Source organism: Amia ocellicauda, chromosome 5 (assembly GCF_036373705.1).
Source record: "Amia ocellicauda isolate fAmiCal2 chromosome 5, fAmiCal2.hap1, whole genome shotgun sequence".
In the NCBI taxonomy this organism is placed as follows: domain Eukaryota; kingdom Metazoa; phylum Chordata; class Actinopteri; order Amiiformes; family Amiidae; genus Amia; species Amia ocellicauda.
In genome coordinates, this window is record NC_089854.1 from 13,602,558 (window position 1) to 13,621,550 (window position 18,993).

Here is an 18,993-nt window from a genome sequence, read left to right on the forward strand (position 1 = left end):
ATTAGGCATCCCTCGCTGGGTATGAGAATTCATCAAGTCCACTACAGCTGTGCAGTTAATGGGTTAAGCAAATAATTCGATTTCAACATGCAAAAACACAAAAACCACACAACGGATGACTAATGCATAAAAAGGCATTAGGATGATCTTTGTTCTAAAACTGAAGGTCTAGGGGGAAATCTAACAGCCCACCCACAAGCAATCTGTCATCGCTCAGCAGCAGACAAGTCGAAAAGCGATCTGCATTTCACACTCAAATCAAATCACGCAGAGTGGCGCATATCATTAGATTAGGAGGGCAAGACAGATAAGGGTGGCAAGACAGATGGGACTGTCAGGACATTTGCTCTGCCATTTTTAAACTCATTTTGCACCCGCAATGCAGAGGAGTTGGAGAAGTGAGGAGATATTCAGCCGATTTAACTACCCTGGGGCAGGACATTGGAGCTAGCACTCCGACAAGCTTTAGAATAATGGAAATGCATATCTGACCTAGATATACCTGCTCTGCATGTGTAGTAGAATGTAGTTACTTCCGGTTTAGTACCTCACCAGTTCTGGTTACATGTACAGTAGGTCAAAGACAACACTGACATCTACAGGTTCAGAACCAGAATGCTTTGCTCTCAGGGAAGAAGGCTGCCTTTTAATGCATCAAAGTGAAAGGCATAACTGGATTATAACAGATTATAGCTCTTTAAGATTTTCTTCATATCAAAATTAATGGTTGTAGCCTATAAATACAGCCTTCCATTTTACAAAGGTTAAATCCTGTTTGAGTTTGGAGATACGCAACTTACTTCTTAATGGACTGGACCAGCTCCTTCTTGGGGGAGGAGGGTGAGGAGGGGTAGCCCCCCAGCCTTTTCTGTGGTAGGTACCCATTACTGAAGTGGGGCTTGGATGGTAAGGCTTGTAGAAGCTGACGCACTGAATGACAAAGAAAAAAGAAAAAACTATTAAACAATACAATATCAGTTTAGAAATGGACAATTACCAAGCTGTTCATTTACAACAACACCTGATGTTGTGTTAATATACACTTTATCACAAGTAGAGAACAGTTCTAAGGTCATGCCTCTCCTCACCTTTAGTGGGTGCCAGTCTCTTGCCAAACAGCTGGCCCTGCTCCTCACAGCAGCCCAGGCGTCTCAGTACATCTGCCAGGGCAGCTTTCAGTACCTGGATCTCATCCTCCTGTAGCTGGACCCGCTGCTCAAGGTAGGACAGCCGGTCATCCACCTCCATGGAGCTGCTTGCTGACAAGTTGTCATCTGGTAGACAAAGGAAAGCAAGCAAGCCAGGCCAGGCTTATTCTTAAGGACCATTGCTGTAGGGGAGCATGTTTGTGCCTAGAAACATTGTGAGATTGTCTCGGGGGAGGGGGGTTGTCAGGAGGTGGCTTTAAGGTAGAATTTGCTACGGAAAAATCAAGCAATTTTGTGGCTTTCCAATCTTATTGTCAATCATTTCTCAAAGTCAGCTGACCCTTGCATTTGTGTTTCAATTCTTCTCAGCAGTCTTCCTCTACACCAGCCAGTTCAGGCTGAGTCTCATCGCACGTCACTTTTATAGCCAGTGCAATGCGCCAATTCTAATCCTACCTACAAAGTCTTAATTTATTAATAATGAGAAAGTGCTTTAATAAAGCAGGACACATTACTGTATTTCAAAACACATGATCTCCTGACATTTTTCTTCATCAACTCCCTGTGTGAATATATTTTCTGGGGAAAAAAAAATCTAAAAAACATGGTTATCTGAACTGTGTGGACAAGCTAATCACCTCAATTACCTTTATTGATATAAAATCAATTAAAACCAAAGTGCCATGTTAGCCTTTCTAACATTAATCCATTAACAGTGCAAATTTGAAAAGGTGTTGTTTTCTTCCTGGGGCATAATGATACACTTCAGGGTGATACATTTTGTTTGTGATGATATAATACTTTGCTTAAAATTAATGTAGTACTGGCTTTATTTATTAAGAATTCGTAGCATTTTAAAAATGTGTATCTTCTATAACCCTATTCTGATTGTAGAAGTGTCCTAAATATCACTGACACACACTTCCGGAGTTATGATCTAATATTCATTTTGACCTTAAGTAACTCTCACTGTTTGCTTCACAGACAATCAATTGTAAATATTCTGCTAACCACTGATTAGATATTAATAGTTATACATGTCACCTCTTGCTATCCATGACTCAAATATAATCAGCAAAGCTATGCATTTTTTTTTAACATGAGCATATGTTATAGTCATTGCAATACAGTATATTATAAAAATAATTAATCATTCTTATCTAGACATGGTTTACATAATTACCGATATTTATTTACATGTCAAAGACATAAGACTAATATAATGTTCTAGAAACAAACATAAGTATAAAGGATTTTCTTTCTTTCTTATATTTTCAATTTGTTTTTAAGGGTCAGGTTTTCATATTCAATCTCTTCTCAGCTACAAAGACAAGACCAGTTCATGGTTTACTTATCCTGTCTACATCTCAATTCTTTAATGGAGCTACAAAGGAGCACACTACTGCAGAGAACACTTTAGAACCATTGCGCTTATATTGTGTAAGTCGCCCTGGACAAGGGCGTCTGCTAAGAAATAAATAATATTAATAATATTAACAATCTAATCACATTGAATGGCAGGATCCAATGAGCAGACGGAAAAGATCTGCATTTCAACACTAGCCACGAAATACCAATGATGTTTTAGGTACAGCACTGCACTAGGATATCATTCCAAATCCAACGATCAAACAGCCGCATTTTAAGCCAGAAGGATGCTGCAACACAATACTATTGACAGCAAAATGGTGACCAGGTCAGGGCTATTGATGAATAAACGGACGGCACTGAAGATCCATTCATCAAACCGCTGGTGGGCTCAATACTAATTAATTACAGTAACTACGTTATATTTTGCACAAAGCACGCATACGCACTCCCCGACTGACTTCTCATCCCTGTGTTGATTTAAATTGTAAACTTCCTGTTGTGTTTAATTAAAAGAAATACAGATCGATGGGATAACTGGGATATACCGGAGGGGAAAATGGATGAAAAAATGGAAGTGAATGATTGGACTATAACCAGAGTTTCCTTTAACAGAAGACATTTTTTTTTGTTTTTGCCTGCAGCAAGATAGGGAGATTGGAAACATGGGAAGGAGAAAACTAAAGCAATGCAAACTCTTGATTCAAGATGGTGCATGACAATAGGATTAAACCCAAGCAGCAGCAGCAGTGATCTCTAACTGACGGAAAAATACAATATTTATTGACATTCTGCTTGTCTACCTGTCATTGACTACCTACCTGCCATGGCCCTTGTCAGTCAGTCAGTCAGTCAGTATCCCACAAGACTGTGTGCCAGGTGTCTGCAGCCCAGCATCCAGCACTGCCCATTCCAGCTACACTTGGATAAGACTGCCTCTCAAACCGGACACTTTGCCTGCCTGCCTGCCTGCCTGCCTGCCTGCCTGCCTGCCTGCCTGTCTGCAGATTTATTTCCTGATGCAGCTCTTTTCATCCCTTCCTGGCTCAGGCCCAGACAGACAATTTAACGTCCCAACAGCCCAGAGAGGATGGAGAATAAGCCAGGCAGAAAAAAAAGAAGAACAAGTTGTGTGTTAGTAAAATAGTAAAGAGAAGGTGACCTTTTAAAATAGACGGCCTCGGAAGGGAAATCTCTTCGTTCAGTGAATAACAAGGTGGTTTGCATCTTTTTCAAATAGGGTAACTTGGCTTTCCCATCTTCCACACAGAGCCGTACCAAGCAAAGATAACATAATACAATATAATGTGGAATATATTTTACAACAGCCCATACTGCTATACTTTTCATTATACTGCTTTAAACTGAATTATACTGTACTTAGCCTTCAAAACATAGTATTACACCTATGAAATATTATTAACCAAAAATGTGATCTCTTCTCTAGGAATGACTATTGTACATTCATTTGCTACAGGTGTTTCGACTTGTGGAACATACATGCCAGGACTATTTAAATTAGACTTTTCAAATCAAATACAGATAGCAATGGGTCTCATTTTCTTTTTTTCCTTACCCAGTGTACTTACATGCATTTCTCTCATTCTACTTAATTCAGTTTCCTGTTCAGACTCTGATGTGATTTAACTCCCTTTGTTTGTGCACCAACTACATTTCTTCCCTAGAAAGCCACTATTTAAAACTTAACACACTGTCCACAGGGATTTGCATGTTTTCCAGGCATTAAAAGCTACAATCTTCTTCCAGCCAAGGCATAATTTACATTATAAAACAACATTATTGTGGCAAGCTTAACCACAAATAGAATAAAAGCAGTGGATTCTTAAGATACAGGATTTCCTTACAAATAGTTCTTATAAGCATCAAAGAAAAAGCTTCAGTCCCACAAAAACTTCACAGCAGGAAGAAACACAATCATGGTTTTAAACCAGACAGTTCTGTTATGGCAGGTGCACAGCACACCTTTCAAAGAGCTTAATGATGTTTAATAGTTCTGCTTTTACAGTAGATCCAAAGAAATCAACTAATGGATGTAGCTGTTCTGCCTCAAAAAGAGTTCCACCCTGTCCATCGCAATTAGTGCATTCATCACATTATAAGAAAACTGTGTTGACAGCCAGGATCCAATATCCTAATTGGATACAGCTAATGCCGTAGCTGTGTTTGTGATTCCAGTAAGAGGCTAAATTGGTCCCAAGCCCATGTAGTCATTAGGGACATTACAGCCACACAGGAAGGGAAAGAATCCAGTTCACTACTTTTCTATGCAGACGGCTTTGTCACTGGCATGGGAAAGAATATTTAAACAGTACTAAATAGCTTGGGGGGGATATCCATACATTCTGCAAAACCTTTACAACACAATACTGAGTTTGATGTAGGGAGGGAATTAAATTAAGAGAATGTTGGTTTCTGCCTTAACAGATACTAGCAGATATCAATTTAAGACTTAAAGAAGGACAAACCTTGAAGCTACATTCAAGGAAAGAAAAACAAATGAAATAAATTAAAAACAATTTTTAACTTGAATGATCTGTAAATGGATCTGGAGTTTTGCCAAGTACTATGAACCTCTGTGCTTACAACGCTAATGATTTTTTTTTTCTTTTCTTGTAACCAAGCTGTGCATCTTTAATGATCACTACATAACAGAGGACCTTGGTTGCATGCTTATCTGAAGGACAGTAAACAATGAATTAAAGGACCAGTATATTCCAGGGGATTTTTGTTGTAATTATCACATGTCCTCTATGAGACTTTTCAATGTTGTTTCTTTTACAAACGTACAGCCCAACAGCAGAGAGGACTAACAAGATCCAGGGAATCATTATCCAACAAAATTGGAAGTACAATCTAAATATAGAAACAACCAAAGGCATATAAATAATGAATGCAGTTCATGGATAAAGGGATAAACTATTTAGTCCTCTCCGAAGCAAAGGCCAGCATTTGTTAAATCAATAGCTGCTGCATACCCTTATTTTATACATATTTTTTCTAACATGCTCATATAAGGATTCTACAGTGTTCCTTGACAAAAGCCAAAATAGAACTAAAAATCTAGATAAATACACCCTTCAGATTTCAATACAGTGTGGAAAATGCTCCAGGATATCCATTATGACCATACATTTCAATCAGAAAAACAACACACACACAAAAACAAATCTTTCATCCAAACAGTTTTTCGAGCCATTAGTTACACAGAAATGCAATAACCTTGTACCCTCACACAGATAATAATAGAGACCAGGCACAGCTTTCTACTCTGATAAAGAAGCAACTTGAAATTCACTGAAAGACACTGCTGGCCTGCAGCAATCTGTTCCAAGATTTGAAATGAGCATCAAGACTCGTATAACCTGACACTATCCCCAGTTCTGAACAGCTAGAGTCAAAACAAACCATCATAGTACAGGTGTGGGGGTTTACATTGATGGGGCAGATTGGGCAGTTAACGTGTAGGGTAATCTTCAATCTCTAGAAGATCTGACTGCCTGTGATATCCAGGCAATCCGGACTGTTTGCACTGCTCAATTATGCTCTCAAGGGGTAATGTGTCACCGACAGGCAGCACACATAATCCAATGATTTATTTATTGTACAGAGGCTGGCATTCTTGCACACAGAAAGGCTGGTAGGGTATTTTCAGCTCTTTTCATGCAATTTTCTTCACATGCATGTAGAAGACTTGTTAGTTTACGGTTATATTATTATCATTCCCAATATACATTGTTGCGGTTGCTTTGCTGCATATTTTGCACAGTATCAGATGGAGATGGTTTTAGTGTGAGGTGGGAAATGTTCAAGTGAATTAGCACATCATGTGAAGAGACACCTTGCATCATGTTTCAGGAGTTGGGAGACTGCTTCTATTTAGCACTTTAATCATCCCTACAGTTTTTATATGTAAGCCTATACGTTTATAGAGGATACTTTCAGTAGAAGATGTAATTTATATTATATTTATCATCATCAGGCTATATTGATCAACTGGTGGATGAAGACCTCCCCATGATGTTTCCACTTGCTTCGATCTATAGCTTGCTTTTTTCCATTTCATGCCTGCAAAGTATATTATTTCATCTTCCCATCATTTGTCATCTTCTTCCAAGTCTCTGTTCATCTCTTGGGATCCATTCGAAAACTTCCTTTGTCCGTCTTTGGTCTACTCCTCTTGAAATGTGTCTGACCCATTGCCATTTTATCATGTTCACACTTTCTATGATGTCACATATTTTAGTTTTACCACATTTATATTTTACCACAATCACAAACTGAAGATGGTATGCAGTCTTAAACTTGAACAAAGTTAGACGAGGGGTGGGGTGGGGTGGGGGGGGGGACAGAAATGAAACCCTCTTTAAAGGGAAACACTGTCTGGGGGTTATTTAACGACAACACAGCATACACACAACATTCAAGGTAAAATAGAGTAACTATCTCCGTTGCCACCGTGATGTTCCTGTACTACACCTTAAAATCTGAAAGTATCTTTCATTGACAATAAAATATGACCATACTTTACCAATCACCATGATTGTAGATAGCAGTGTTTTCTTATTACAAGACAGATGTGACTTGTCTCCCTAATTGCAAATCGACCTAAGCCAATTTCATTATTGTGACTATCATCAGCCAGGTAAAGAACTATATCGGTAAGGGAAACCGCACCTACGGCCTTCTTTTGTTTGCATTGAAATGAATCCACACCGGTTTTGCTCACAGCTAATCACAGTGAAATATCGCTCTGGCAACTGAGGGTCTAGTTAGTGCATCTAATGTGGAGCTCGCATCGTCTGCCTTGCACGTACAACATTATGTTTTTGTAGAAAGAAACGCAGCTATCTGCATTTGCAAAACGCCACACACAAACAATCGCTGCTCAGTTTGGATGTGCATGATGTTATAGCCTATATATATATATATATATATATAGTACTGCACGGCACTGAGTTCTTTCAAATATCTGAGCAAAGGGGGAGTAACAACAGGGTGAAGCACAGGGAACCCCATTCAAACTTACCGTTGCAATACTGGAGGAGAGAACTGGTGTCATAAAGGTTTCCGTAAGAAGAGATCCTCTCAGCCATTTCCCCCCCGTTATCTGCACCAAGAAACAACTGCCCCCTTCTCGTCACCTTGAACACAAACCCTGCCTTTAAAGAAATGACAGCCCTTTCTTGTGCGCCTCTCTGAAATGCAGTTGTATCGCCTTTCCTGGCTGGGCATCTGTCCCTCTCTCTCTCTCTCTCTCTCTCTCTCTCTCTCTTTCTCCCTCCGTCTTTCTCTCCCTCATCGGTCCTGCCTTCGCTTAGCTGTTTCTATAGCAACAACCTCCCCATTCGAGCTTTGTCTTTACTGCCCGTCTTGCTTACTAAGAAACTATAACCCTGTGTGTGTACTATGTATGCATGTGTATCGATTCATTCCAGTTGTCAAACGTGTTCATGCACACTTGAATAATGTGCAATAGCATACCGTCTAATTCAAATACCCATCAAAGGAGTGCTTAGAAACGTCTAAATATTATTTCACTGGTTGTAAAACCTTGCCCAGAGTGTCCCATTGTGGTCTGTTATTAGCGTGGCTGAAGAATTGATTGCAAGTGTATCTGTGTTAAAAGCACCTGTGACCAACCTGCTGATTTGATTACCGTTGTGTACTTCAAGATTATTTAAAAGTCTTGTATTGTACTCATATTCATTTACACTACGGCTCAATAGATGGTGATCGAGTACTAGTAACTAGACTGTAACGGTCTGCGAGGTAAAACAATAGTATCCCAATGAACAAAGTACAATTAGTTTGGTTAATCTGTGCTGCTGTCAATCCAAGGAAGTGTGGTTGAGAATGAGTTATGTGGTAAAGGACACAGATAGTCCAGGCTTCAAATGTTTTACATATAATTTGAACTGGGGGCATATTGATCGTTTTGTGGGGGGTAATTGTACGGATACTAGCAAACGTGTTTATTTGATGGAGAAAGTATGCCAACATACAATGTCTGACATTTTATGAGCACATTTGTACCCAAATTATAATCTTAAATGACCACGATTTGGCCACAGTGTGCTTCACAAGACATATCAAATTATGTTCTTTAGCAAGAAAATTAAAGAAGAAAAAAATGGTTTCTTGCAAATGTAATAACTATCTATAACACTGGAGGGCAGTGGTTTTCACAGAGTGCAGAGCTCACTTTTTGGTGTGTGTTTATAATGGTTAAATTGATGTCATATCATCAGCCATGTTGTTAACTTTAGTTATTGATGGTTTACAGGTGCTCTTTAATTTAAGCAAGCACTCATTTAATTTACATTATATAGTATGATGTAATATTGCCATCATAAATTATACATAAAACAAATTGTTTACTCCCCCTTATTACAAAATAAGTGTCAAAACTATTACATATTTAAACTTTATATTCCCATTTGTTATCCTTCAGCAAATACAAGCACAACACATACAAATGTACTTGTACAACCCTAATACAGTGGAGATAGTCTTTAGATTATGACCCATAAGCATCAAATTCGAAAAAGAGGAACACTTACCAACTTATTCCAAGCATATCAACTTCTAATTCTAAAGTGTGCGATAGTTGTACGCCCAATACTACTCCCAAATAGAATGTGATGGACAAAGAGCACAAGTGTTTAAGAGTTCAGTCTTTAATAGGATTGTGTCCAGTTACAGGAGGTACTGCCCTTTCCTCAACAGGTAGACAGCTTATAGGTCTTGAAGGAAGGAGGGAAGCATCACACCGCACCTTGGTGCTTTAGGATCAACCCCTGGGAGACTGAGAGAAAAAAATGATCACACCAGCTTTACTCTAGCCAGCACTGACTCACACCCCCTTAGCAAATACCAGCCAGTAGCACAGAGCCCACAACATTTCTTCTAGACCCATGCTCTCACTCTCCAGTGCTGAGGACATTGTTGATATGCATTTCCTGCATTATATGGCAGTTTTTACATTAAAATGTAACATTTGTGGCTTGTAATTGTGGTAAAAGGGGTCTTTGCGGCCCATGCAGTTAAATAACAGCCAGACTTGCGGCCTATTGATTGATTTAATTTGTTCACCACTGGTATAGATGGAGGCGAGCTCTACCCAGTTACTGGACCAATCAGGGACCAGGAGTGAGGAAGATGCTGAAAATGAACCCCTACAAATCAAGAATTAAACCTAAGGAACATTTCCCAGTCATGGTCTAAATTAAGGCTCCATCACAGGGTGCCCAGCCTAAAAAAATTTAATAATAATAATAAGTACATGGGTCACTGAGTCTTCCAAATTAGTAAATTGGGCTTCTGATTTTACAGTTGGCTTAAAAGTAGGGATACTCAAGACTACCCACACAACTTCAGCCTGGAGGGGAGGAGGAATGTATTGTAATCCAGAAGTTTTATAGCTAGGACAATCAGATCCTGGCAGGGAGGCACTCTCAATTCTCTGCCTATAACACAAACTTCCAAACAATGTCAAAGGGGAAAGATAACTTTTGAATAATCAGTGTCAAGTAATTACACATCAATCAGCTTGTTTTTCTATAACAGTTAAATAGAATCACAATCAATACAGACATATAATCACACACAATTGCTATATTATGGTATATAGTATAGTATATAGAAAGTAAGATAAGAAAATTATAATAAAGTCATACAAAATGATGAATCCCAATGTTTATTGAGAAATAGATTTATTTTTAATTTTTCCTGGAATATCCTTGACAGGTTACTTTATTCAAACTATCAGATACTGATATAAGGAGAGATCTTAGATGAAGTTGAAATTCTAGTGGCTGGGTTCACAGACCCTGATGAGATCCAGTCTAGGACCACTCTAACAAAAATAACATTAGTGTTAAAATAACTAGTGCTAATGTGGGTCTGTGAAACCAGCCCTATGATTTTATACAGAACCTGATTTTCCTGTGTTCACGCCAGAGCTTTTCATAAACATAGTGGGTGAGAGAAAGAAAAAACACACTTTGTTATGCTGACTGTCATTTTGTTATAAGCTGGACACAAACAATCACTCCAGAAAGTTTATATGAAGTATCCGGCATTGCATTTTGAGGTCCAAAAAAAAAAAAAGCAGTGTAAGGTCTTAATTTATTTGCTCTATATGAGTTCTAGAAGGATCACATTTACATTTTGGGGAGGGGGGGCAGGGAATCATTAGTATTTCCAACCAGATTAAGATAAAAGTGAGAGGATATTGACAGATAAATTGCCAATAAATTAATCAATTTCTGACTCTCTTTCTCTCACCCTGTACTAATTTAGTTTACTACTTAGTTTATCTAAATGTAATTAACTCTTAAATCAGGAGTTCCCAATCCTGGAGGACCACTACTACTGCTGATTTTTGTTCCAGCCGAGCTAAATTACTTAATTGAACCTTAATTGAAGTAACAATCTGCTTAGATTTGACTTTTTAAACTGTGTTGGTTGAGTTATTTATACAATTCTATACTGAATTTAAAAATTCTAGTTTAAATGAATTAAAAAGCTCTGATAAAGGAAATTAGCTTCAATTAAGAAATGTATAGCTCAGTTGGAACAAAAACCAGCATGGTAGTGGGTCTTCTAGGACCATGGTTGGGAACCACCATCTCAAATGAACAAATCTAATGGCATTTAAATAGAATACTGGGACTGCCAAGCAGAAAAAAGTGTTTACTTTCACTAGATGGTGCTGTAGCCTATGTTGAAGAAACATGTTCAAGGTCTACAACTTGTCTCCCCAAGTGCTTTTAGTTCTTCATCAACAATGAAAACTAATCATAAATAATCATAGTCTAATTAAATATATGCATATTATAGTTCTCTGAAGAAAGGCATTCAAAATACATCATATCTTTCATTGTCCTTTTTTTAGTGTGTACGTTGAATAAACTATACTAAACTGGTGACAGATTTTGTGATTTGTGATTAGGAAGCATTTATTGGTCTCCAGGCAAACCTAACAACCTCCGATTCTCCTGTCATTTGATGATAGACACTTAATTTAACAATTTTTCCCTGTTTTTTTATTTGTAATGTATTCATTTAAGGACAAAATTATAATAACGAGGAAGTTCACAATCTGTCATGAGAGGTCACAGCTTTAGCACAATGTTGAACCCAAGCTCTCTGTGCATAGGGATCATGGACAGGACAAAACAGACTGCTGTTGCATTGTTTGAGACAATGAAGGTAATGCACATTTGTACAGAAACATGTGGAACTAAAGTATTATAATTGTGCCGTCATTCATTTTCATTACAATTTAATTTGCTTCTTAAGCCTGACAATGATTAAACTGCTATGCAAATAGGATTCTTAATTCCATCTCTGGTGTAAAGCAATCATATGGATTATGTTTGTTCATTAAATCACACACCTACACATGACGGTTTCTTATTAGGATGGAAAAAATCTAATTTTCCACTCATTTCTGGAAACACAAAATGGAGATTTAAAGTCTGTAGTGACCCTAGCCATTTATTAAATGCCAAAAAACACAAGTAAAATATCTTTAGGTTTACAAATATCACATCAGACAAGTGCCTCATCTACACTATGCTTTTAGCATGTAGAGATTTCTCAATTGTATTACCAATTCTGGGTACAGATGTTGGTGTGCCATGTAATACCTCCCACTGCCAGAGAGCACTACAATTAAGCAAACGATAGACCTCCAGATAAAACTGCACTGGTAATATAAAGGCTACAAGGTGCAAAAGTTAAATCAATAAAATCAGTTAAGAAAATAATGCTACAGAATAAAAGGCTGCAATCTACAGTCTTTGGGTTTCAGTCTGCCTATCGTCCTGGTGGAGTTCACTTCAGTTTAGTCCTTTTCTTCACTTTTCTTCTATTATTATTATTATTATTATTATTATTATTATTATTATTTTTATTTATTTATTTATTTATTTATTTATTTATGTATTGGCAGACGGCCCTATCCAGCTGTGTCACTCATCCTTTCCACCACAGGACCTGGGTCATAGTGAGCTCATCAAGAGCCAGTACACAGGTGGAGACTTAGTAGAGGGGGCAGCACAGCAGTAATGTAGATAAGACAGTACATTCAAAATGGATTAAATACAATAAGAAGCATGAGCTATGCAGTGCAAAGTGTTTCAAAATCAGGGTGAAACAGGAGTCTTATCTCAATCATTGCCAAACTCACCCAACCTAGGTTGGGATTACATCAAAACTTTGACCCACCCGCTAATAGAAAACTAGAGAACTGTACAGAGTTGCGGCTTCATTTTTAGTAAGATGCCACTTTCTTCTAATCATAAATGTAACCGCTCTGATGTACAGGTTTGTAGTTTGCTATTAGTGGGTGGGTCAAATTTTTGATTTAATCCGGCCCCTAGTGCGCATTGGACTGAATTTGTAGTGAATAAAATGAGGAAGAGATACATTTGCACATGTTATTAGGAGTCTATGTGGACTCCTCACTTTCTCCATCCAAACAATGTGGGGAAGCAATAAAAAAGGCAAACAGAATGTTAGGGTATATTGTCAAAAGTGTAGAATTTAAAACAAGGGCAGTGATGTTCAGACTGTACAATGCACTAGTTAGAGCTCATCTGGATACTGTGTACAGTTCTGGGCTCCACACTTCAAGAAAGATATCGCTGCTCTAGAGGCAGTTCAGAGGAGAGCAACCAGACTTATTCCAGGTCTGAAGGGAAAGTCCTACTGAGAGACTGAGGGAACTGAACCTTTTCACCCTGGAACAGAGGAGACTACGTGGGGACTAGATTCATGTCTTCAAAATCATGACGGTCATCGACCACATCAAACCAGAGGAGCTTTTCCAGATCAGCATGGACACACACACCCGGGGACACAAATGGAAATTGGGCTTCAGGGCATTCAAAACGGAAAACAGGAGACACTTCTTTACACAGAGAGTCGTCACAATCTGAACAAACTCCCCAGTGATATGGTAGATGCTGAAAGTTTGGGAATATTTAAAAATAGACTGGATAGTATCCTTGGATCACTCAGTTATTAATGGACACCAAACGAGCACGATGGGTCGAATGGCCTCCTCTCATTTGTAAACTTTCTTATGTTCTTCTTCTTATGTTCTTATATTTAAAAAATTATTCTTTTTATGAAGACTTTTTATCTTCAATAGTTTATTTGTTCTATGCTTTAATTGTAGAGTACATTGAGACATTTCTTATGATCTTATGTTTTTATGTTATTGAAGTCTGTCTACCAGGAGACTGTAAGAGAGTACTGTCCCAGTCATAACCATGTTGGAGGTTTTAGTAGGCTGTACTGTCCAGCAATGTTGCATAATATTTCTTATGTGATATGTTAAAATATGTATTATTTATATAATTATTAGCATAACATAATACACACTTGCACTAACAACACACATTAACTGGTGCTCTGTACAATGTTACACCTAATAGAAAATAGTTGTCATGGTAATGTATCCATGTTGTTGGATGGCGTGAAACTTAGAAACAAACTGCAGAATTAAATTGAAGGTGGATGAATTGACTGAATATCACTAGTGTTTAGCAAGGACCTATAAAAATGGCGGTGAAACAAATCTTACTAAAAATGTTCAAGCATAAAGCAGAATACAAATGTGCATCCAGCATTAAAAGAAAAATTAAAGATGGGCTACAGATAAACCACAAAGTCACAGCTGGCATACATGTATAATTTAAAATCGACTTGCACCACTGAGTGTCTGTAATCTAAGTGATTATTACACAGATTATTACATGCAGGCTTAAGGCATGAAGTACACTATATGAAGTACACTCCTTATTACACCCTAAGTCACTTTTTGTATGGAGCAGCATGTCCTTCTATCAGCTTGAAATCTACCTGGCATGTATTTTCCCCCAGTCTGCAGAATGAAACTGTTTTCTTCAGAGTTTATGCAAGTATGGAGAGCACATGCGTTTGACAGATGGAATTATTTATTTCAAATTCATGAATTCCTGTTAGCCTGGCATTATATAAAATGCAAAACAAATGACAGATGCCCTATAGGAGTGGGCTGTAAATGGGAAAAGACATAAGCCACCCATGACTAATTTCCTAAAGGCCTTTCCTATTCTATCATAGAATATTCTGAGTGGTGCAGCTGCTTTCCAATTTAAATTATGAGGAAAATGAACAGGACTAATTTCCAATAACTTCCCTATGATTTTAAGACAATTGTATTTTGCCTTGGTTTAAGCCATGCTTTACCTTGATATAGCTTTGCTCTCCCATACTGTGGTTTTACCTCTGATAACTACAACAAAGAGATGATTTACTGAGACCTTAACCAACCGTTAAATTCATGAATAGAATAGAATAGAATAGAATATTCTTTATTGTCATTCAGCAAAGACATCAAAGATGCAGAGCAGAATGAAATTACGACCCTGGCTCCATATAAAAACACAGATAAAAAACACAGATATAAATAACAACAAACATAACTAAATAAATAGTGGATATTTCACCAATATATTATTGCACGACAAGACGGGGGAGGGTTGTGAGGGACAGGGGGAGAGATTGTGAGAGACAATTGTATTAATATTGCACCAACCTCAATAAATATGATTGCACATTTGCATAGCAGCAGATAAAATAGGTGACAGGTACAGTCATTGAAGTGTTATGTTTAACAATATAATAGCAGCCGGGTAAAAGCTTTTACTGAACCTGACAGTGCTGCTACGCAGGCTTCTGTATCTCTTGCCCGAAGGCAAAAGGGAGAAAAGTTTATGACAGGGGTGAGTGGGGTCTTTCAGGATGCTGGTCACTTTGGCCAGTATGTATTTTTGAGCCAGGTCCTCCATAGATGACAATGTGACCCAATAATCCTCTCTGCTGACCTCACCACCCTCCTCAGGGCCTTTCTATTTGTGGTGTTACTGTTCTCATACCAGAGAGAGATGCTGCTGGTCAACACACTCTCTATGGTGCCCCTGTAGAATGTGGTGAGGATAGATGAATTTAGATGAGCCCTTTCAGCCACCACAGGAAGTGTAACCACTGGTGAGCCTTTTTCACCAAAGAGGAGGTGTGCAGGGACCAGGACAGGACAGGAATACATACAAAAAGATAAGACTGTGTGAAATTTGTGTGTGAAAAAAGTTCATTAGAAACAATGTCTCTCATATCCAAAATGTATTTCTGATTCATAAAGTCTAACACAGATTTGTAGTGCAGCATCTGCTTCTGTAAATGGAAACGTTTAATTATTTCACAGCAAAAAAGAGGAAAAAATATATAGAAAGCATCTGTGAAAACTAAAAATTAATGTAGAGGTAGTATTTACATATTTCTTTCTGAGGATGTTTCCATCAATCAATCTACAGCTGTAACCAAATACATAAACATATGCTTTCCTTTCCTGTTCTCTTCCTCAAGAACAGTATGTCAATTTATAAAGCCATATTGAGATGGACACTTCAGACATAATGTATTCCTGTCTGCCAGGCAGTACAGCATAAACTCCATGATTCCATATACTATTGTGTGGCTTTTAAATAACCTTTGCTTTACAGCTGAGATGCACAAGTCGCCAATAAAACTGAGGTCGGCAAGGGAAAGATAAACATGGCAATTTATGGCTTAAGTGATGATTTACTTCATTTATTTACTTTTTGTAAAAAAGAAAGACGTAAGCATGTGATTTGGTGTAAATCAATGTTATAATCTTATGCATCAGTTCGGAGTTAATGAGACAGAAACAAAGAAAACAGTCACCAGGCACAGTGGACGGGAGTTTGAAAACTCTTTAAAGTTGAAGCTGCACAAAAAGTCCTTTGGTGATATGAAGGTTTGTGCAAGTTTGCAAGTCGAGCACCAAGGCATGTGTGTGAACAGACAAAAGCAACAGTGTCACACATTTCTGACTGTCAACCTTGGAGCCCTCAGGGGATCTCTGTGCAAGCTCAGACTGCTCCTCCGCGGGTTCAGACCACGCAAAATGACAAACAGTCACATTCGCACGAATGGAAGTCAGGCGGCAAGAACACACCCAACAGGAATTAATGTTCGCTTCGGCATTTATTTGTTTAGCTTCTCCCTTTCCCCCATATCAAACAAGAAGCCAGTACATTGTAAGTGGAGTCAGTATGTGACATGAGTACAATGGCTTATTACTTTTAAATTATTTCCAGTAAATGGGCATTACAGGATTACATTATTTAACTCTACCAAAAACCAATCAACAAAAAAATGTTTGAGCTTATTTCAAAATGAACCTTGTTTGTTGCATTGTTAAATGGGTTATCTTATTACAATTAAATTCAGACAGACATGACAATTAAAGTATATTAACCCCCCCACCCCCTACCCAAACAATTACACAGAAACCAGTGCAGTGCAGTGCCCCACATGCACACTGTATAAAATGTTCTATAAAATGTACAGTAACTTACTGGCTGTGGCAGCAGAGTTCCTGATGAATGGGAGTAACTGTGAAGTGCCATATTGTAAATGTTACAGTACAAATTAGTTTACTGGAACTATTCCAGTACATTAGTCAATTTGGGCGATTTTTTAATCATTGCAAACTCCTTTTCCACAGCAAGGGCTGTGCCCTATTTCAGCTCTGTGTATCTCACATTATCATAGCCCACTTTACTGGAATATTTAATGTTGGCACAATTTGGGCTGGCCAGGACTCAAACCTACAATCTTCCACATTAGCCATGAGTGTCATGCTCTCTGAGCCACTATACTGCCATGTGTCAGGAATACAGATATCAATATGTATTTTATAATATAGAGATAATATAGTGATAATTTATAATATATAGAGACCAGTATATAAGTCTAAACAATTTCCACAATGTCCACCAAGCTCTCAACAATACATCTGGCTCCAAAGATTTGGACAGGCAAAAATACTGTAATCATGTTAATATTTTGCCAGTTATTTATACCAGCTATATATAAGTAAATATATACAGATTACCATGGTTGTACCATTAAATTACCAAATTTTTATTTGTATGACTTATGTTAGCTGATAAAATGAAGCAACTTACATTAAGCAAATACAAATATAGCACACCTCCTCTTCCCACCATGCTGTGAGTTTATTAATTAAATGAACCAGTGCACTTCCAAGACAAAATTCACCCCTGGGTTACTGATCTAGGGGAAAATGGGTTATTGGAAGTGTAACAGCAGGAACTAAAGACAGCTGCAGTGCAGGCCTGGCAGAGCATCACCAGGGAAGAAACTCAGCATCTGGTGATGTCTATGGGTTCCAGACTTCAGACAGTCATTGACTGCAAAGGACTTGCAACCAAGTATTGAAACTCACAATTTAATTCATGATTATGTTTTTTTGTCCAAATACTTTTGAGCCCCTAAAATTGGGGTGACCACATATAAAAATGGGTGTAATTCCTACACTGTTCAGCAAATTTGGATGTAACTACCCTCAAAATAAAGATGAAAGTCTACACTTAAAGGACATATTGATTGTTTCCTTTCAAATCTATTGTGGTGGTGTACAGTGCCAAAATGATGACAATTGTGTCACTGTCCAAATATTTATGGACCTAACTGTATACAGAGTCCTTTCATATTACTATAAAAGAATCTCTGCCTGTGACATACAGTATTGAATTAAAGAAAGCATTGTTTGTTTTGTGTCTTGCATGCTTCTAAATGAATTGTGTGCTCTCACTCAAGTGCACAATAAACGGGAGCACTAAAAAATCACAAATGATTATCAGAGGGTGAGCTGGAGCGGATTAATTAAAATATTCTGCCAGCTAAGTTTTCCTCAAATTACATTTTCTCTTATATGCCATCTTGTGCTTTGTACTATATAGTTATTTTAATTATGTAAGTGATTCAGGGGAGTCTTCACAGAAATCCATCTGGGCTTTACAGAATCACTGCTCTCAGGCCCATGGGTGACAATTGCTGCTTCAGAAATATTCATTTCAGTGTACGCTGATAAAGAAAACTTGTGTCCCCACCTGTATATCAAATGAAGCTCATATTTATAGATTAGTATCACTTTACAACAAGTCCCCCTAGTTAGTGTATTTACATAGTAGGTACTCAATAACCACATATTTAGTTACTCATAAGTACAGCGTTATTATGCATTATTACAATGTACTTAATTTATAAAAAGTGGGCCACGCCCAGTATAGCTCCAAAGGGAGCCTCCCGGTGGGCATCCTTGCCAGACAATTGTGTACTTACATATACCGTTAAACATTATTATACATTAAGTACATTGTAATAATGCATAAATACACTGTTCTTATGAGTAACTATAAATGTAGTTACTGAGTACCTACTATGTAATGCACTGTAACTGGGAGACTTATTGTAAAGTGTTACCTATAGATTTTTTTTTTCCCACAGAGAGCATTTCCTTTCTTCAGGGAGAATACATACTCTAGTTATAAGCCCTTACAACAGCAATAAC

General features: G+C 37.8%; 1 protein-coding gene across 2 annotated transcripts in view; it reads right to left on the minus strand.

The window, feature by feature from the left end:
- The window catches only part of eml2 (EMAP like 2), a 44,970-nt gene that overhangs the window by 17,505 nt on the left and 8,472 nt on the right, over window positions 1–18,993 (minus strand). The window contains exons 1-3 of one of the 2 annotated variants that reach the window (XM_066703927.1): window positions 7,564–7,653; window positions 1,089–1,274; window positions 801–930 (exon numbers count right to left, since the gene is read on the minus strand). In XM_066703927.1, coding sequence (XP_066560024.1) covers window positions 801–930; window positions 1,089–1,274; window positions 7,564–7,630 — 383 coding nt within the window. In that variant the 5' untranslated portion in view covers window positions 7,631–7,653. Of the gene's footprint in view, window positions 1–800; window positions 931–1,088; window positions 1,275–7,563; window positions 7,654–18,993 lie in introns of those variants that run through there. The other variant, XM_066703926.1, reaches the window with a different exon arrangement.